This window comes from Clupea harengus, chromosome 10, assembly GCF_900700415.2.
Source record: "Clupea harengus chromosome 10, Ch_v2.0.2, whole genome shotgun sequence".
Classification (NCBI taxonomy): Eukaryota; Metazoa; Chordata; class Actinopteri; order Clupeiformes; family Clupeidae; genus Clupea; species Clupea harengus.
The window spans coordinates 828,727-850,204 of record NC_045161.1 but is presented as its reverse complement, the minus strand read 5'-3'; the positions used below and the strand labels follow the sequence as shown (position 1 = coordinate 850,204).

General features: G+C 42.0%; 1 protein-coding gene across 2 annotated transcripts; it reads left to right on the top strand.

Annotated features, from left to right (window-relative positions):
• Positions 1-17: 17 nt before the first annotated feature.
• On the top strand, positions 18-20,902 carry zbtb37 (zinc finger and BTB domain containing 37). Of its 2 annotated transcripts, none has more exons than XM_012837278.2 (4): positions 18-513; positions 694-1,713; positions 1,943-2,042; positions 16,061-20,902. In XM_012837278.2, exons 2-4 carry the CDS (start codon positions 725-727, stop codon positions 16,580-16,582), a joined length of 1,611 nt encoding a protein of 536 aa, XP_012692732.2. In that variant the 5' UTR covers positions 18-513; positions 694-724; the 3' UTR covers positions 16,583-20,902. The 2 variants fall into 2 exon arrangements, with proteins under 2 accessions (XP_012692732.2, XP_031430789.1); XM_031574929.1 differs by having other exon boundaries at positions 651-1,713.
• Positions 20,903-21,478: the final 576 nt, after the last annotated feature.

Here is a 21,478-nt window from a genome sequence, read left to right as displayed (position 1 = left end):
TGCTCGTTCAGTTCAGTGCTGTATTGGAACTAATGCTAACGGCGAGAGAGGCAGGGGCAAGAGATGAGTGGGGTTTTCGCCAACAGAACAAATGGCATGATCCTGATAAAAAGATGATAGTCCGTGATAGGATGCGGTAAGTAGAACGGTCAGTTTGTCGCGTTTAGATAGTAAAGTGTTGCTCAAGGAAGGCAGTTGCAAGGACCTACCATAGCCGGAGTTCTGTCGGGTAGGCTCCAGCTCATCACCGTACTGCAGTATGTTACTCTAACCGAGAAGAGTGCAACGCCGCGGCTATGATCTCGAAGCTGAACCGGTCGCTGGGTTGTCAAAACGGTGGCGTTGTAGCGTTTAGTAGTTTTTAGTAATGCGTACATTGTGTTCGTAATCCTCTGCTTCTATGCAAGTAAATGTTTTATAACAGTTGCAGATTCGGTAAACGCGTTCGAGCCGCAGTTCGCAAAAATAACCAAATGACACCCACAGTGTGATTTCGGTCCTGTTCACATCAAGGTAAGGTGTCTTAAGTTCAGCACTTTGACGTTGCAAGGCTTGTCTTGTGTAAAATGATATTCAACGCATTCAATATGGTGTGAAAATATAGTTAGAAAATGTCCTGTAAATACTTACCGGTCTGATCTGCATTGCAGGTTTTAATGCACTGTTCACACAATATTCTGTCGCATACCTCAGGTTTGTCTGCTGTGACAACGCGGCAGACGGCATGGAGAGCACGGGCAGTATCCAGCTCGACATCCCGGACTTCAGCAACTCGGTGCTGTCCCACCTGAACCAGCTACGCATGCAGGGCCGCTTGTGCGACATTGTGGTGAACGTGCAGGGCCAGAGTTTTCGCGCGCACAAGGTGGTGCTCGCCGCCAGCTCACCGTACTTCCGCGACCACATGTCACTGAGCGAGATGAGCACGGTGTCCCTCTCGGTGATTCGAAACCCGTCGGTGTTCGAGCAGCTGTTGTCATTTTGCTACACAGGCCGGCTGTGCTTGCAACTGGCTGACATCATTAGCTATTTGACAGCGGCCAGCTTTTTGCAGATGCAGCACATCATTGACCACTGCACACAGATCCTAGAGGGTATCCACTTCAAGATAAACCTGTCTGAAGTCGACGGAGACCTGGTGGCAGCCCACCGGGGGTCCGGCCGGACCTTGGAGTCTGGGGGTGTTGCCGGGAGTTCAATGGGTCCGCACCTGCTCAGCCCCAGACACAGTACCCCCAAGGTGACGGGCCCGTGTGGAGGTGTAGGAGCGATGGAGGGACACAACGCACGTGAGGCGCAGGACGTGAGCCCGGCAGGCAACTCCATGAGCCCTCCGGTGGTGGAGCACAGTGGGCTCGGGTCAGAAGCTGTGGGCAAGGGGGGGGTGAGCGGCATCAGGGAAAAGGAGCCAGTCCTGCGCATCAACCGAGCGGGGCAATGGTACGTCGAGTCTGGACTAGAAGACAGTAGGGAGGAGGAGATACGAGTGCGGGTGCCGGATGGCCTGCGGATCAAGACGGAGCGTTTGGAGGAATGGGGTGGCACGGAAATGCAGGCGTCGGCGGCGGTTGAAGTGAGTGGGACCGAGGAAGGGGGTGCCCCCATGATGATTGACGCCTCAGGGCGCAGCTCACTGGTGCAGGAGGAGTTTGTGTCGGGGGCCTCTGGGTCAAAGAGCTCCCAGCCCTCCAGCAGCTTCAGCGAGACCGAGAGGTCTGTGTATGTGTGAATGGGTGTGTGCACGCATCTATTATTTGATGTTCAGTAATGAGACGTGTCTAAAGCATGCATTGCACACATGTTCAGGGTGATATGTGTTCTGCTATATGTTGTAACCATTGCTATTATCCACCCTATTTTGTAGTGTTTACTGCAGGTGTGTGTGTGTGTGTGTGTATATGGATGAGATGTGTGATGTCCATGTGTTGTTCCTCCTGCACAGGTTCAGTCCTACAGGTAGTGTTGTGGTGATGGCTGAGCGTCAGAGGGCCAAGAGTGAGTCTCCAGGGAGAGTGTATGATCAGAAACATCCCAGCTCGCAGGTACAACACACACACACACACACACACACACACACATGCTCTTTCTGGATGCTCATAGGTACGCTGTCTCTGCAATGCACAAGTTCGATCATCTACACAGGTTGCCTTATACCAAGATAATTCCAACTAGAGTTTTGGCATTGAGCTAATTCTATTTTTATTGCTACCTGCTGTGTGCAGAAATCCACAGAAAATGCAATACACAATGCATTGTGCATTATATTCGTACATACAAATACAATTATGTTGACATATGTTAAGAATGTATAATCTATCGGTAGAGGCTGCCATTCTGAATGTATAATCTATCGGTAGAGGCTGCCATTCTGAATGTATAATCTATAGCTAGAGGCTGCCATTCTGAATGTATAATCTATCGGTAGAGGCTGCCATTCTGAATGTATAATCTATCGGTAGAGGCTGCCATTCTGTCAAAAGGTTGTTGATATTGTAGCTGAACAGTCAATCCAATTACACCCCTCCATTCTGGGCTCCGCAAGAAACAAGTTGATTGGCTGGAATTGTTTATGGTTTTGGTCTGAGACACTATGTTTATTTAGCAGCGACAGGACTGTGGACAGTGAATTTCTTTGAATGCACACACTGAGCGAATAACCCCAACCCTAGCTAGAAGACCGTGAGGAGCAATTAGCTGAATTTGACACAAATGTATTGGATTAGAATTGCAGACTACCTTTAAAGGTGCAGTCCTTGATCATAATCCATACACACATAATACACTTTTTGTCGAATTCAGCTAAATTCTCCTCATGTTCCTAAAGCTGTCTGTTCAGTGTTTCAAAGAAACCTCTGGTGTTTGTGAACAGCCCTGGCTCTGTAAATAGGAAACAAACAAAGTGTCTCGAACTGAGCCACCCACTGTTCCAGCCAATCAACATGTTGTTTGATGTCTTGTCAGTCTTTCTGAGAGATTTTCCCAACTTAATCCAGTGAATTTGGATGGCGCACAACTGACTGGGCAGATAAAACAAAAACAACAGTTTGTTTACAACCCACTAAATCTTTTTCAAGGATTTAACAAAGAATGACAAGGCATTGGATGAAGTTGCTTTAGTAATTTGACCAAAAAGTTCTTCATTTTGAAGCCTTTATCGATTCAAATATATTACAGTAGACAATAAATCATCTTATATATTTAGTAGGGATGTTTACAGTCAGAAATACAGTCACACCAAATCACTCCTCTCACCTACAGGACGGTCCAAAACATGAGCTTCTTAAATTGTTTGATAGTTTGATTGTGGTCCATTTGGACATTGTGGTTTAATTGCATGCACAAGTGAGTAAATATTAGGCTTCGTGGAAACGGGAGAGGGGGCCGTGAGTCCTTAGGAGAGACATTGGGCATTGATTGATTTCAAGGATGAAGTATTTCATTTTCAGACGAAAGGGGTACAGCCTCCATGAAGTTACGCCATTAGTATGAAAGTAATGACCACCAGACAAATAGGTATCTGTCTCTTGATTACCACTTTACTGAGGCTCGTGCTTGATCCGCTTGGATATACAGTAGGTCACTAGAAATGCTTTGCATCTGAATAAAGTAGTCTCTGAAGTATAGTAGTGGGGTTTGGTTGCATGAACAACCACAAGGCACGCTCTCTTCAAACAACCCGTCATTTCACATGGAAAGGCCACATAACACAAGTGAGCCACAGCCAGTGATGTGTGGTGGGAATAGGTTGCTACGTGTACACAATTATGTTTAATCCATTGCCACATGCATTTATCTAAAGCAACCTATAAGTGAGGTACAATGCATGCAAAAAAACAAATACAAAAGGTTTCACTTGGATAAATGATAAATGTATGTCCCTGTTGGTTTAGCCACCAGAGTGAGCAGTGGCAGAGGTAATGGCCTTTACACTGGCTACAGTGGCTTGTACAGAACTTCACTTACCGCATAGCAGTGCTTAATATGACCCGCCATAAAGTGAGAGTATGAGCAAGAATTAGGTGTGTGTGTGTGTGTGTGAGAGAGTGATTTAACCCTGTAAAGACTGGCACATCCAATGTTTTTTAAGTTGAAGTGTTTATTGGACCTTTTGACAAATACAAATACCCAAATACATCAGACCTTTATGGCAATTTATTGATAAAAAAAAAAATACAAACAAATACAAATTATTGTTAATTGCAATTGGAATATTTCATGTGTTTATTTCGCCTTGTCATAGGCCAAAACAAGTTTTTGCTTATTACAGTGCCCCCCAGTGGTCAAATGATGCAACATGTTTGCCCCACCTTAGACAGGAATCCTGAGTCAATATCCCAAGGCATCAAAGAGGTGCTGAGATATGATCTTTCTGGCAGCATCATGAACTGCAAAACAATGGAGAGATTTACAGATACTGTTCCTTAAATACTTGCCGTATCATAGTTCATACTTGACATATTTACATTAAATACCTGCTGTGTCATATTTGAAATATACATTTTTTTTTTACAAGATATGGTATTAGTCTTACTGTAAGATTTCCCTGCCAAATACTTGTGAGTTACTAGATGAAGGCAACCATTTTGGATATCGATTTCTAATACACAGCTATTCCACTTGAGGGCAGGAGACGTGTCAGATTGCATACAACAGATTAATCAGGAAGGTATTGATCATGATGATATATATGCTTCTCAAAACGTCATGTTGGTCAATACTGGTAGAACCTATATGAGGAGGCTGATACCAATATGGAATGCTAAGTGGCAGAAGTGGCCACTGCATTTTCAAAAGTGATCCTGAAAATCCTCTGACCTTAAGATGTGATGGTTAAGCCATATTTCATAGTAGATAATAGTTCTGAAGTAATGTGCAGTTACTTGTCTTTCCCACATTTTGACTCCCATTGATTTCAGACCCTACCCATCTTTAATCAGTAAACCAAGGTTATTTACTGAAACGGTACTGAATAGGAGAGATCCCTAGGAAATAGGAATTATACTTTGTTATTGTGTGGGCTGTACACTTAAAGGGTGTGAAGTAGTACTATATGAGCACCTCTGCACACATAGGACAGGGGTATATATTATACAGAAACCACCTCTGCACACAGGACAGGGGTATATATTATACTATATGAGCACCTCTGCACACATTGAACAGGGGTATTTATTATACATTAATAAACAGCCACAGGCAGCAATCATTGGGCTCCAAACACAAGGTGCAAACTCCCCCGTAGCGAAAGAGTAAATTATTGTAAATGTTCCGTAAGGATTTAAAATTTAAATGAATTTTGAAGATAGACCAAACCTTGTCAGAGGAACAGAGGAAAACTTGTTGTAGCGACATCTTACGAATGACTGTTTTAAACTGAGTAAATAGCTTCTATGTGCCATCATTAATGATCCTACAAAATTCCATTAAAATTGGCACACGAATATGTATTGGCTGGTGACTTTTGATTGGCCATAGGTAGCCATTTTGTTGAGCAAGCCAAATGGAACTTTAGGACATGTGGGCAAATGTAGCAGAGGAACATTTCTTGAGATGTTAAAATGTCAGGTGCAGCGCCCCCTATGGACCAAAATGGAAATAAATGTGCCGTGCATCCAAAAATTCCAACCAAGTATACTCTACAAATGAGTCGTAATGATCTAAGGCCATGTACCTCCTAGAGGCCAACTTGCAATAAAAAAAATCGTAATTTTTGACTAAATGGTTGTCGAGCTATTGCCCAAGAAAGGCTTTGGGTCTACCACACAGTGGGTGCTAGCACCAAGGGACACACCTTATGTTCCATATCAGCCCAGTGGTGCTCCAATCATGGCAAGTTTCATGTAGATTGGTGAAGTGCCAGTATATGATGTCGTCAACCAAAAATGGGTGAAAAACGGCGGTGCAACGGCGGTCGTAATATTAGTAATTATATTCATAATAAATTGCACATTGTTAGTTGTATTAGTAGCAGTACTCATTTGGGTTTACGGAGTTCACCCACCCACTCAAAGTGTTGAAGTGTCAAGGCTGCAAGCAATGGAAGCATTTCTTAATGAGATTAAGACATTCGCTTCAAACCTTGTTCCTGAGATTTTGAAGTGTTGCAGTTTATGATGCATCGTTTGGTAAAGACTGTTTTTTTTGTTTAGTTTTTTCTCAATTCTGTTATGATGTATTTGTGCATTTCTTTAAGATGGTTTGACGAATCAAATTTTCTTGGGCAGCTTCTAGCAAGCAAGGTCTGTAGACAATTCACACAGAATTTCAGAAGAATCTGACATGGTCTCAGACAAGTTGATGAAAGTATCAGACAGTGTGTGAAAAGGCAGTTACATTAACTTGCAAAATGTCACATTTATGATGCAAATTGATAAAAGTGTATTCTAGAAAACAGGAGAAAAAGGATCGTTTGTCTTTAGGTCAAGTAATTTCTGAGATGCAGGCTTAAACATACATGTCTTTGCTAAAGTGCCACATTGGGCGCTGCTTCATCCAAGATGCACTCTTTCTTCGTGATGTCATACGTAGCCATACATTTTTGATTGGACGTTCACAGTGGAAGTGACAAACTTCTGAATCTGCTGGCAGCCATGTTAATGAAGTTAGTCAAGTAATAATGTGACAATATGTTAGACCATGGTATTTTGAGGTATAATGCTAAATTGCTTATTTTCAACTGATGTGCTCTGAAAAAAGCATAACTTAGATTATAGTGCCACCACATTTTTACGAATCTTCCACAGAATGTTTTATTACAGTTGGACAATATTTTACTGAGATTCAATAAATCTTTAGATTTTAAATACATTTTTATTGGCCTCTGATATCAAAGTGCTTGGACATGTTCCAATTTCTTGAGCAACTTAAGATTGGGAAAGTCTGTACATGATCCTGGTTAAGTCTTAAGACAATTGGTTCTGCAGTTTCTCCTGAGTTGTCATTCTTTCTTTTGAGAACTCAAAGAAAGTTCATGATTACATACATACATACATACATACATACACACATACATACATACATACACACACACACACACACACACACACACACACACACACACACACACACACACACACACACACACACACACACACACACACACACACATACATATATATATATATATACATACATACATACATACATTTTGAAGCAGAAGTCCATTGTAGCAATGATGCAGATGACTTGTATGATTCACGTGATGAAATAATTTTGACTCTAGACTAAGAAAGAATAATAATAATAATAATACATCACATTTATATAGCGCTTTTCACAGTTCTCAAAGACGCTTAAAATAAATATAACTAAAGAAAATAATAAAAAAAAACATGGTGTGTGTGTGGGCTATTTGAGTAAGGCATGTCTGAAGAGGTGGGTTTTCAGGGCCCTTTTAAATGCTGACAGTGTGGGGGCATTTTATATGTGGTGTGGTAATGAGTTCCACAGGGAGGGGGCGGTGGATGAAAACGCCCTATCATCCCAGGTTCAGCACTTGGTCCTCGGTATTTGCAGGAGGTTGGCATCCGCAGACCTGAGGCATCAGGAGGGGGCATGTTGCTGGAGGAGGTCGGAGAGGTAGGGGGGGAGCCAGGTTGTTGAGGGCCTTGTAGGTGGTGAGGAGAATCCTAAAATGAATCCTTTGTTTAACCGGGAGCCAGTGAGGGACTGAGCCATGGAGGACTGGGGTCAGACAATGTAGAAATGGAATATATTGTGAAGTTTAATGCCTGTAGGTCTTTTTTCTGTATACACATTTTTAGCAGAGACATAAGAACATAAGAATAATCTGAACAGCATATAGCAGCAGCAGCTTTGATGCTTGGGCCCCATAAATATAAACTACACAACCCACCCCCCTGACTATTTTGAGTGTATAAGGTCATGTAAAGGAGGGAATCACACCTGGTGACACTAGCTACCCAAGATATTCGCTATGTAGGCATATTGCTCAAGGTCGGAAACTGTAATAACAGGTATACATTTCTGTCATTTCTACAGTTATTTACCACATACCACACAATAATATTGCAAATTGTTGTACAGTAAATAATTGTAGGTCAATGGCTGTCGTTAAACACTGACATATTTTTTTAATGATGTAAATTACTGTATTTACCATTAGTGCCAACGGTTAAGACTCTTCTATCTTGTTTTTCACTTCTGAGTGATTTGAACTGACGAGCTTTGCTAAACGGTTCAGATGGAGAACCATTACGTTTAGCTCAGCAGGTTTTATGGGGTGGAGGCACACACAACAAAGTAATGTCAGAGAAGACAGGCTCTGGTAACGTCACAGCTCTGTGGCTCCACGGGGATTCAGAGATGGTGTCCATGAACAGGATCTTTTACTCCGAGAGAACCAACAAGCAACCAAGGTAAATATGTTTCAAATATAAATGTACTAGCATTAGTTACGGTTGTCATGTCTGATGCACACTGATGTTGGATTGAACATTTGCTTCTCAACATTAGTGTTAGCTAGTTAGCGGTAACTTTTTCAAAGTAAACCGAGTTAACGTTTCATTTTGCAAATTAGTTTATTGTTTCAAAGCTAAATTACTTATTGCCTTTATGAACTTTTGTTATTGCCTTTGTTGACAAAATGTAGATTCATTTACAATGAGGTGGCGCTAGTAATATTTTCTGGTAGTTAACATAAAGGCTCACAATGTGTGTTAACATCAGCCACAGGTCATCATTAGCTTAGTTAATTGGGGGAAACAACAAAATTGCATTGAATGTCACATTATTAACACTGGCATTTTTTAAACTGTTGTTGGATGGTCACCTTTCCAACTTGAGTGGTGTTTGGTCAGTTTCGTTTGTCATTTGAAAGAGCTGTCATTTTACTGTAGTTAACTTGAATATACAACAAGTGCTTATGTAGCCTGATGATTGGCCTCATGGATTGATATTTGGGTTTTGCAGATGCCTTGTCTGTGTTGTTGTGGAGGCTATCCTGCCTGTGCGACACAGGAGTTCATCCAACGGTAAATAACCTGTAGACCTACGTATTCTTTCTACCTCCAAACACTGCTGTTGGCTTCATTTATCACACATGTTTAGTTCACCTGAATCACAAATAAAATACTTTTTTCACTTCCTCTGCGCTATAACTTGCCATGAATGTTTCATAATGAAGCTATCCACACTCATACTTCTGCTGCCAATTTTGCAAATTGGTTGAGGATATGAGGTGAAACTCAATGTACCCTTATTGGCGTAGCAGCAGAATTCTGGGTGAAATTGCCACTCAAGGTTAATGTTAGTGCTAATGCTAGTAGCTCTAGGGCACCCTTTCAGCCTCAGTCGCCAGCCTGCAGTCCCCAATGTTCCCAACACAGAGGGACCATGAGGCCACCAGCGTATAGTCCCCAATGTTCCCAACACAGAGGGACCATGAGGCCACCAGCGTATAGTCCCCAATGTTCCCAACACAGAGGGACCATGAGGCCACCAGCGTATAGTCCCCAATGTCCCCAACACAGAGGGACCATGAGGCCACCAGCGTATAGTCCCCAATGTCCCAACACAGAGGGATCAGTTCCTCAGTCACCAGCGTATAGTCCCCAATGTTCCCAACACAGAGGGACCATGAGGCCACCAGCGTATAGTCCCCAATGTCCCCAACACAGAGGGACCATGAGGCCACCAGCGTATAGTCCCCAATGTCCTCAACACAGAGGGATCATGAGGCCACCAGCGTATAGTCCCCAATGTCCCCAACACAGAGGGACCATGAGGCCACCAGCGTATAGTCCCCAATGTCCCCAACACAGAGGGACCATGAGGCCACCAGCGTATAGTCCCCAATGTCCCCAACACAGAGGGACCATGAGGCCACCAGCGTATAGTCCCCAATGTCCCCAACACAGAGGGATCATGAGGCCACCAGCCTATGGTCCCCAATAGTCCCAACACAGAGGGATCAGTTCCTCAGTCACCAGCCTATGGTCCCCAACACAGGGATCATGAGGTTCCATGGTTTGGTGATTGAGCCTGAATGGGTGCTGTGCATCTACTGTAACATTGGCCTTTTAAAAGTCAAACTATTTCGCCACATGCTGATCATAGAAAGAGTTACTGCAATATACACATGTAGGCTAAAATACATTCATAAATGTGAATTGCATTATAATATTGATCACATATTGATTGTTTTTTTCCCCCCATTGCTTTTTGTCTGTCCTAAAGGTTCTTTGTGAGAATACATTCTGAGGAAGAAACAAGATGCACTGCTTAAACCGGGAGTTTTCAGGAAAGGAAAGAGGGTGAAGAGAAAAGTGGCCGTTTGAGTGGAAGGATTCGGATTATGTGAGACACTTGTAAATAGGACATGCACAGTAAAAGATAATTTACTAGTTCATTAGATACAACTCCCGAAAACAAATGCAGTCTCTGAACTGTGTTGTGTTATACTGACAGGTGTGTCTTGAGACAATTAAAGCGCCTTGAGCCAATTTTATTGTTTTGGCGGTATATAAATAAAATTGAATCAAATTGAATTGTAGTTGTTGAGTAAAGGAAACAAAATGTTGTGATTTTCAGATAAATTTAATTTATTTTAAGTTGCATCAGTGTGAAAACTGTATAATATAATTTGATCTTGCTGTGCTTCCAGGGGAGTATGTCATCACTGAATAAACTGGACACTGTTTTGACTCTGGACAACAACAGAGTGGGTAGCAGGTGGAGAAGTGGTTTGTATGTCACCAGATTAGTACAGGCCAAAGACTTGTGACTTGTGGATACAGAACATCATGAACATTTCTTGTTGATTTAAGTCAGGTGTTTTTGAAGTTACTGTGTTATTTGTAATGTAACTTGTACATGTAAGTATTAATGCACTTTGTATTGTATTGATTTGAAATTAAACAGTTTTAAATGAAATTCTGTATTTTCACACCTTTCTGTCTAAAGTGCTTTAAACATTTGCAATGTTTTAAATAAAGGAATCAATATATTGCAATAATTGGATCTGTGTGGATTGAATAGCATTATCTTATGTAGGATATAAATGAAATCAATACAATGTATGCAGTTTATAAAAAACACATTTAATAAATAGATAAGTAGTAAATAATGATAGTAATAATAATAACAATAAAGATAACTTACCAAAAAAATAAAGAAATACGATTACAGTACTGTACAATTAACCTAGGTTTTCACAGTGCCTTTATCGCAATATACAATGACAGTAACACTTAAACACAGTAAAACATTGAAATACTTCCATTGGTTGAAGTGTAGGTTTGAATGAAAATGTGTCCTATGTGCATGACCCATCACATCTTAAGTATTAATATAGGCATCTGCTTATCACACTCGCACTCTCTCAAGTCTTAAGTATTAATATAGGCATCAGCTTATCACACTTATCTGCATAGCTCTACCAACCTTAACCAAACATCCAGTTTGTTGACTTCTGTCAGGACCCGTGGTCATTTCCTGATCCAACTCCCAATCTCTCTCCAGCTCATTTCCTGTCTCTCTTCACTGTCCTATCTCATTAAAGGCAACAAGCCCAAAAATAAATATATGTATAAAAAAAAAACCGATATTGCCACTTAGTGGTTGCTGCATTGCCTTTGTTTGGAGGTGGGCACGTTTTTGTAGGTCAAGACCTATTCATGTGTGGATTGCGATAAAGCGTAAAGAATTTACGTCAGTGGAAGCTGGCATGGATGCATGTTAGTCGATCCACAAATGCAGGTTCAACACTTCACACACAGAATTACAGATTTACAAATATAATTTCATTACAGATACACATGCAAAGTATGATATCGTTTTTTTTTATTGTAAAACATACAGTTGAGTGCAATACAATACAAAGGTTTCCGTCCCCCTGCTCTGACTAAATGAGAAAAGGAGTAATACAAAGACATTTATTTTCATCAACTTGTTTCATCAATATATAATAATATAATAATAATAATATATAATTTTACAAATGTTCTTTCATCATCAAAAAATAACAAAAATGATCAAAGAGTGAGTGAGTGAGTGAGTGAGTGAGTGAGTGAGTGAGTGTGTGAGTGAGTGAGTGAGTGAGTGAGTGAGTGAGTGAGTGAGTGAGTGAGTGAGTGAGTGTGTGAGTGAGTGAGTGAGTGAGTGAGTGAGTGAGTGAGTGAGTGAGTGAGTGAGTGAGTGAGTGAGTGAGTGAGTGAGTGTGTGAGTGAGTGAGTGAGTGAGTGAGTGAGTGAGTGAGTGAGTGAGTGAGTGAGTGAGTGAGTGAGTGAGTGAGTGTGTGAGTGAGTGAGTGAGTGAGTGAGTGAGTGTGTGAGTGAGTGAGTGAGTGAGTGAGTGAGTGAGTGAGTGAGTGAGTGAGTGAGTGAGTGAGTGAGTGAGTGAGTGTGAGTGAGTGAGTGTGTGAGTGAGTGAGTGAGTGTGTGAGTGAGTGAGTGAGTGAGTGAGTGAGTGAGTGAGTGAGTGTGAGTGAGTGTGTGAGTGAGTGAGTGTGTGAGTGAGTGTGTGAGTGAGTGAGTGAGTGAGTGTGTGAGTGAGTGAGAGTGTGTGTGAGTGAGTGAGTGAGTGAGTGAGTGAGTGTGTGAGTGAGTGAGTGAGTGAGTGTGTGAGTGTGTGAGTGAGTGAGTGAGTGAGTGAGTGAGAGTGTGTGTGAGTGAGTGAGTGAGTGTGTGAGTGAGTGTGTGAGTGAGTGAGTGAGTGAGTGAGTGAGTGTGTGAGTGAGTGAGTGAGTGTGTGTGTGAGTGAGTGTGTGAGTGAGTGAGTGTGTGAGTGAGTGTGTGTGTGAGTGAGTGTGTGAGTGAGTGAGTGAGTGAGTGAGTGAGTGAGTGTGTGAGTGAGTGAGTGAGTGTGTGTGTGAGTGAGTGTGTGAGTGAGTGAGTGTGTGAGTGAGTGTGTGTGTGAGTGAGTGAGTGAATGAGGCAAGAATGAATGGAACTGGGGTTGCCTACCATTACGTCAAGAACCCCTGGGTGTGAATCAGTCATGTGGAAGCTATTTAGTGAACACCCAAAGCAATTACGTATTAAACAATCTTAAAGGCTCTGCTCTGGGCACTTAACAGTGTTGTCAAGACACTCAAAGGCAGAGGCCGGGACTCTGTGCCCCGATTGGACGTGCAGGCTTCCAGCTGACCAATAGAATTGCATCCGTCATGAAAAATGACTGAATGTGTGCACACCTCTCTGCGAGCCGCGGCTAAGGTAATGCAGGGAATAAATAACTAATAGGGAAGTAAGGTTTTAATCCGGATACATACAGTGATAGTGAAATAATGGTGATGGATGTTTGGGGGGTGGGGGGTGGTGGGTCTGCATCAGGCACTTGAGCTCTGCAGAGAGTGGAAGGCAGAGAGAATACAGGTCAATATCAACAGATTTGAAAGCAAAGAGGCAGTGAATCCTTCGACTAGGCAATGATTCAAAGCACAAAGCAACTCAGGAATGGTTTAAAAAGAATAAGGTAAACGTTTTGCTATGTCTTTCCAAGTCTCCAGACTTGAAAATAATATATAAAACCTGTGGAGCCAAGAAATCTGGTAGACTTGGAACAGATATGCTGGGAAGAATGGGCTTAAGTCCCACCACAGAGGACCCAAGAGAGTTCCACCACAGAGGACCCAAGAGAGGCCCACCAGAGAGGACCCAATGGCTGCTCAAGGGTGTATAGGACCCAAGATGGATATGGAGGTTAGAAAGGCAAAGGGAGGACATACAACATTTTGGACTGATATCATTTTCATTATTTCACCATTATCATTATCCCTTTTTTATAAACTCTTTGATCATTTCTGTTACTTTCGATGATTATGGAACACTTTCAAAACCTGAACGTGCAAAAAATATTGTGTTGTTGAAGATTAATTTAAGTCATTTCAAATACAGGGGTATGCAAACATTTGCAGTCAACTGTATATCTTCAGATAGATATTAATTAGTACAAATCACAGTCCATTTATCTAAATCAGAACTTCCAAGTCCCAAGTAAGGTGTTTTGTGTTTGTGGATAGCAGAACATATTTGCAACGCATTGAATATTTGTGGATCATGGAATGTGCATTTACAAATAATATTCAGACATTCAGACACGACTCCCAGACTGACGGAGGATTATTCCGTGTGCTTCTCTGACCCCACCACATATACAGCCACTGCCGTACTCTGCCACTCCAACTGTTTTTTTTTTGGTTTTTTTTGCCAAATAAAATTAGTTTTCTTGCCTTTAGATCGGATAAGAGCACTGCTACCTTGTAGTCACTGAAATTTCCTTTTTGGTTGATTTCTGCCAATGGTAGCCAGCTGGTACAGTGCTGTGCAGTGAGTAAACCTCACTCCCTGGCACCTTATGAGATGGGCTAGCGACAGATGCTAGCACTCATGGGTTTTTTTACCTCCTTGCTAGCACACCCACCTCCCATGCCTGAGGTTGCGAGTTGGAGTCCGGTGGGGGACTGTGCTTGTCTAGACTCTAGACAATGCAGCTTACATTGGTGCTGTGACCTGGATTGGGAGTGAGGTTTAAGGGGGGTTAGTGTAACGGTAGCCAGCAGGTTCAGTACTGTGCAATGAGTAAACCTCACTCACCAACACCTACAGAGGTGTGCTAGCAACAGACGCTAGCACCCATGGGTTTAAGCCTCCTTGCCTGCACGGCCACCGAGGTTGCGAGTTCGGGTCCGGTGCAGGACTGTTCACATTATGTTTCGATCTCAACTTTGGGGTCGCCCAGGCCTATTTATATGTATTAGTATATGTACAATGCATGTCATTGAGGGAGGAGAGAGGGTGGAGTTTGGCGCTTGGTAGCTACATTCTCATTGGTCGTTATGTACAAAGGTGCATGATATCTTGTGTACGCAGGGTGTCATACATCTGATGACTCCCCCCTCCTCATCCTTAGGTTCTCACAAGGGAATGTCAAATGAAGACCAGAAGCATTACAGCAAATTACTGCAAAAACAGAAACGTGTTTGAAACATTTATTCGAAATATCGAATCCAGTTGAAGTACCTGTTAGTGCTAATTTACATCGAAATGTTCTTTACTTTCTATCCGTTGTGTTGTGTTAACAATTGAAATTGTCTCAAGGTGAAGGGAGGAAAGGACAGGAGAGAATCAAGCAGATGAATTCATTCACACATCAAGATAAAACATTTTAGGATTAGTGGTCGACCGATTAATCGGGCCGATATCCGGCAATTTGAGTTGATCGGCATCGGCACTGCACAAACAACTCTTTACTGTTTTGGGGAATGAGATCACTGGCAGCAATGTTGACTTTCTCTCGTCTAATCACAAATTGTGTTATTGGGTGGTGCGCAAAGAGCTGAACCATTGACGGTTGCAAAACGGCCTATCATTTGTTTATGTTCCGGACGGACTTGCACACAATATGTATATAAGACGTATCATAAGCAGAGTAGAAAATTGTGCATAACAGTTTGGTGGGAACAGGCAGCTGTAAGCAGAGGGTTTCTGCAAGTGGATCAGGTAGAAAGACTGCAGCAGCATCCCACAGTGGAGATAGTCTAGAGTAGGAGTGTGTGTGTGTGTGTGTGTGTGTGTGTGTGTGTGTGTGTGTGTGTGTGTGTGTGTGTGTGTGTGTGTGTGTGTGTGTGTGTGTGTGTGTGTGTGTGTGTGTGTGTGTGTGTGTGTGTGTGTGTAGATCAGGTGGAGAGACTGCAGCAGCATCCCACAGTGGAGATAGTCTAGAGTCTAGAGTAGGAGAGGAAGGAAAGAGACAAAGTGAGTGGACGGAGCTAGGTTGCTAATGTAATTGTAGGTTATGGTGATGACGAACAATGTTACCACAACCATCAGCATTTGCAAAAGGTCATATTATATGGGACAGAGAAAAGAAGTTGGTAAATAGAATGTAAATCATCAACAGTCAAGTGCAAGATTTCTTGGATCAATTTCATCCATTCTCCTTCTCTTGGGGAATCCACATTGTGCTTCTACCAATAGTGTGAGATACCAACTAGGACTTAACACTTTCATATGGCTGTTGTCTGAATCTTCTGAGTTTTTTCCCTTTATTTGTTGATGTGAGTCCTGAGGTCTAAGTGTATACTGGTTTGTGTGTTTAGGGTGAGGATCAGGCCATGTTTGACATGGGTGGCTACGAGGACTACCTGAGGGAACAGGTGGGGGATCGCTGGTTCCGCTACAACCCACGCCTCACCTGCATCTACTGCTGCAAGTCCTTCAACCAGAAGGGCAGTCTGGACCGACACATGCGTCTGCACATGGGCATCACACCGTTTGTGTGCCGGATATGTGGGAAGAAGTACACACGGAAGGACCAGTTGGAGTACCACATCCGCAAGCACACAGGAAACAAGCCCTTCCACTGCCATGTGTGTGGCAAAAGCTTCCCCTTTCAGGCTATCCTCAACCAACACCTCCGCAAGAACCATCCTGGTTGCGCCCAACAGGAAGCCGCCCACAGTGCCTCCCCTGAAACCACCACCGTCTCATCGAGGGGAGGCCAGGCGGAGGAGGAGTCTCCTGGCCAGGAAGAAGGGGAGGGGAATGGGGCAGGAGGAGGGGCCACGTCCTCACCAGGGGAGGGCATGCAGCCCTCGGTGTCCACCACCGGGCCTGATTGAGGTCCCAGAAGAGAAGAGAAGAGAAGAGAAGAGAAGAGAAGAGAAGAGGTTCAGAAGAATGAGGTGAGGGTTGAAGATAGGGCCAGGGAGAATCTCGCTTTTGGAGAATGTATCTTACTCCCTGCCCTCAACAAGCAGTCTCAACCTTAGCTCTATTCTCAGCTCTTCCTCTAACCCACACCCACACCCACACCCTTCCCCACCCCACCATTCAGACTCAAATAATCCAAACAGCAGAGGCAACACCTCAGCGACAAATGAGAGAATTAAACGTGAATGAATTTCAAAGCTGCTTTTCCTCACTGTTGGGATGGGAAAAGGGAGGATTGACCTAAATATGGATAGCTGTATCTGTCTTTTGCAAGTATTCATTTTAAATATCCTCATCAGAAATGTGTGAAACAAACTGACAAAGATGGAAGAGTTAGTGTACTAGCAGACTTTATGTAATGGTTATTTAAGAATGGTCTCTCTGCTTTAAACCACATCTACCTTCACTAATACAGACTCAACCAGAAGCTATCTAATGAAGAAACTCCACACTTCAACAGCCTCACACATCGCTGGATGCAGTGTTTTGCCTTTCCTGTCTTTAATATGTTACTGTTTTTTATTTTTGTTTTTCTTTTTTAAAAGGTTTTATACTACTTATAGCAAAAGTATAGTATTCAGGAAAAATATGTTAACATGTTTAAATTCGGCCAGATTGCCAAGGTTTTTGTGCCAAATATCGAAGTTAAAGGGAAGATTTTGTTTTTTGTTTTTAAATTTTGCCTTCTGACAATCTCGTTAAACTCTGCTTGGACGCAACACTACCACAGCAGACTCTGCCAAGTGTGTTGTCTAAAAGACCTTCAGGTCTGATCAGGTAGGAGATTTGAATAATTTGATCTTTCCAATGAAAAGTGCCAATTCGGCTTTACGGGTGTTTACACACACTCAAAGACTTGGAAAAGCCTCTAGTATCAAATCATAATATAACAATATAAATTTGTAGGTTTTAGAAAAAGCAGGGATGTTTAATTACTTTATCAATCCTTGTGTCTTAGAATGAAACTGCTTTGTTAGATATGTTGATGGCTACGTGATGTCCCTTTGGACAAACAGATGGTCCTACTTCTCACTTATTTTACATATTATGTATGCTCTGGAGCGCCTTTCAACATTCAACATTTTCAAATAGCTGCTGAATGTTAATATCAACAGTAATATAGAAAACAGGAAAGTCTTCAACCTCAGATAAGCTACTAGACAGCTCAGTTACCTCTCAGTCATCATTACGCAATACAGATCTGTTACCAGCCGACTGGTAGATGCACTCAGTATTAGTATTATTATTATTATTATTATTGTCGTTCATTTTCTTTTATTTGTTGTACTTTTAAAAGGACTACTCTTGTAAGTCACTTGCAATGAAAGGTAGTTGGGCTCACAGAGGTCAAAGATTCCAGCTTTGGTGATGTAATCCTGTTTAGAATGGCCTGAGACGAGAGTCCAAGACAGCAGGGACCAAAAGAACCTAGAACCTAGATCGGCTGTGGAACCCGCATGGGGCAGATAGAACCCGTAGTTCATCCTCCTCACTCGGTGGTGTTAAAGCAGCACAGAATGTTATGGAACAGCGACCTTCATATGTTCTTTACCTCAACTGATTGACCAGCCGTGGCTACTGTCACCAGTTTTCAGAGACAAGACCATTTTTGTGCCCTTGGAGGACTTTCATTTGTTTCGCATTCAAGACTCAAAAGTATTACAACTAAGCGATTTAAGTATGGTTCAATTTATGTACATAAAAAAGGATCCGTATCCACCGAGAGGGTAAACAACTTGCTCTGTAGTTTCCGCTTCCCTAGCTATGTTTGCAATCGAGGAAACACGGCCACCAGTTTGATATCAAGAAGGAAAGACATAGTGGGAGTGAAGTAATGATTTGTCACTTACAAGGAGGAGATTATATACTAGACAATATTACATTACACTGGACAAGTGAAAAGCAGCCATGACTTGCCTGAAGGTTGAGTGTAGTCTCATAAGTGAACTGCATGCACTGAAATTACTTTCTCTACATAGTAGAGTATAGCCAGTTGAATACAATTAGCCTGGCTGAGTCTGATGAAACTTTCTCTAGGTTTACAGAATTGATCCCGAGCATGCAGTAAGCCACTGAATCTCTTCAGCCACTACTGTATACCAGAACTATGGGAGATGGACAGCCTGATATCAAAGATAAAAGTTGTATGCATGAAGTTATTATTAGGACATTAGTTGCTTATCAGAATTGCTTTAAGTTGTTACGTCCTTGTGCCTTTTTTGAAAACTAAGTGACAATTGGTATGGAATTCTGTGGCAATAAGAGTTAGCACTTATTGCTATGGATCCATGTATTAGTCCACTAGTATTCTGTGTATTGATTAATATTAAGTTTATTGATGTTGCAGTGGTTACTGTGATGCCTTTCAAGCAGTTGAGCGGGGTTTGATTCCTGGCCAACGCAGATTGCCTTTCTATAGGCGTTTCAGGCCCATTTTAATTAATTGATTATGGCCAGTAACTTTAATCAATTTTACGATGTCACACAGTTACTGAATAAACATGCAGGCCAACAGTGACTGAGCTATTTTGGCTGTTGGGATTTGAAAAGAATGAGTTAAAATCATGAGTCTATGACGTGTCCAATACTAAGATGTAAACAAGGCGGCCATTTTGGTGTTGGGCTTAATGTGTCCTTGTTTGTTTGCTTTTTTGAGATAAAGATTACATTAAACAAAGAATTTGGCCGAGTCAGACAAGACAAGTGAGACAAGTATAAACTGCTACTTGTCTCAAGCAGGAGTGGTACAAAAAGTTAATGTCAAACGCCTGAAAAAACGTGTGCCATGAACTCTCTCACTTACATGCCGCTGTAACGGTCCATTTTCTTAATGTTATTTTGAAGCACTGAGTCTTGCCTGCAAAACAAAGAGAAAGTCAGTAGAAAGGAAGTAAAAAGAAATTGTCTTGTGACCAAGACCTGGTGGCATGAGTTGTGCTGGCAAACTGCTGTGTATCTAGGAAACCATAAAAGTATCAGAAACCTCTGTGGCTGCTTTAAAAATGTCATACCTCAGTGTGACGGTTTTTACTTCACCACCAACTACACTCACAACACACATTGATTTTAATCGAAACTCAGTACGTTCAGATCATAGGACCACAAATGAGGAGTTATATGCAAGGCTTGTTAGAGAGGGATGGTTTGGCAGAATGTTCCGGTAACGGTTAGTGCTTTTGTATCATGCCTAGTTTATGCTTTTTTTTACTTGTTATAACAAATGACAAGGCAGTAGCAAAAGACAGTCATGTTATGGTCGAATAGGATATTATCGGTGATCATTTTATTTTAAGAGCTGTGAATCACACTAAGGTGTGACTTTTTTTTTTTTTTTTTTTTTCTTTCAAGTGGAAATACAGCTACTGATACTTTCAGGTGTTGTTTGTCCACTATGTATTAACAGGTCAGAACTTTGACAACACAAAAAGACCTCTGCACAAATCAGCCCAGGCTGGCAATTCCGAATTTGCCACGGATATCAGGAATTCTGTTTCCTTGTGTTGTTTTTTTCCTCATTCTTGTTAAAGCAGTTCTGTGTCCTATTCAGGTTTTCCAATGAGTCGGTAACAGTCACAGGCGTGGACATGCAAGTACTGAAGATATTATGCAGTGTTTGCATTTCTTGACTTCTGCCCCTCCCCTTCAATATGTGGGGAACACACAACATCATCGGTGGGCAGAGATGGCTGTCTCTTTGGAAGTGGACTGATTGCACGGCTGGACCATGTTGAATTAGATGCTGATCTCAGAGCCTAGAAGAGTTCGAGACGCAATTTAGTTTGCTCTCAGCATCTATTTTCATCATTGATAACAGAATGTAAAGCCAGCTAGCCTAAGAAAGCCTTTTTTTCCAAAAAAGTATAACAGCAGCTTTAAGATGGATATCTGTATCTTCCTGTGATTCCACAGGACACATAGTAATGGTGCTATGGGATGCACAGTGTGCATTTGTCAGTGGAGTTAAGGATGAGACTGGGCCATGCTAAGAATACACTTAGCTTTGGACCTGATATACCGGGCTGAATGGTGGTCTCTCTCCTGGACTCTTTTTATGCCGTTGGACCTAATACAGGCATTAAGACCTACCTGGATTTATAAAGAATCAAAATAACTATAGGAGGAGGTGTCTATCATAATGCAAAGTTTGGCTAATGACCATGTTTTATATCTAATTTACAGAAACAGGGCACATGCGTACATATCCTCGTGTAGGTGACATGCATTGGGGGGGGGGGATGCAGTGCTTTTCCAAACGATCCACAGGTTTGTTTGATATTTGGATTCCATTCCACAGCACATACAGTTGATGCATCACTCAGACTGGTGCTGCAGACATCAAGGACTAGACACTACAGAGTGAAAATAAAACAGATGTTGGTATTAAACAAAATTCTACTTGTTAGGATTGTTTGCATCAGATATAAATGAACCATTTGCCTTTTCTTTGTGTTCTGCAATGCAACGCTAGTGTTTTAAAATGGATGATTTCCAAAGCTTTAATAATACTATATAGTAACAGATTTTTATTATTGTAGTGTAAAAAGAAATGGTTAAAGGTCCTTACCCCAAAACCTCAGCCCTGTTCCTGCCGTTACCTGTGCCTCCTCCTTCTGGGGAGTGCACCCACGCAGAGACTCTACTATTCTGCAGGATACTGTGTGATCTGGCCTAAAGTATGCTTCAGATACTCTACTATTCTGCAGGATACTGTGTGATCTGGCCTAAAGTATGCTTCACGCAGAGACTCTACTATTCTGCAGGATACTGTGTGATCTGGCCTAAAGTATGCTTCACGCAGAGACTAC

Bases quoted from the DNA above. Each gene is read 5' to 3' on its own strand.
- zbtb37 (XM_012837278.2), top strand. From the start codon at position 725: ATGGAGAGCACGGGCAGTATCCAGCTCGACATCCCGGACTTCAGCAAC. The intron at 1,714-1,942 runs GTCTGTGTATGT...CCTCCTGCACAG, and splicing joins AGCTTCAGCGAGACCGAGAG to GTTCAGTCCTACAGGTAGTG. The intron at 2,043-16,060 runs GTACAACACACA...TTGTGTGTTTAG, and splicing joins AGAAACATCCCAGCTCGCAG to GGTGAGGATCAGGCCATGTT.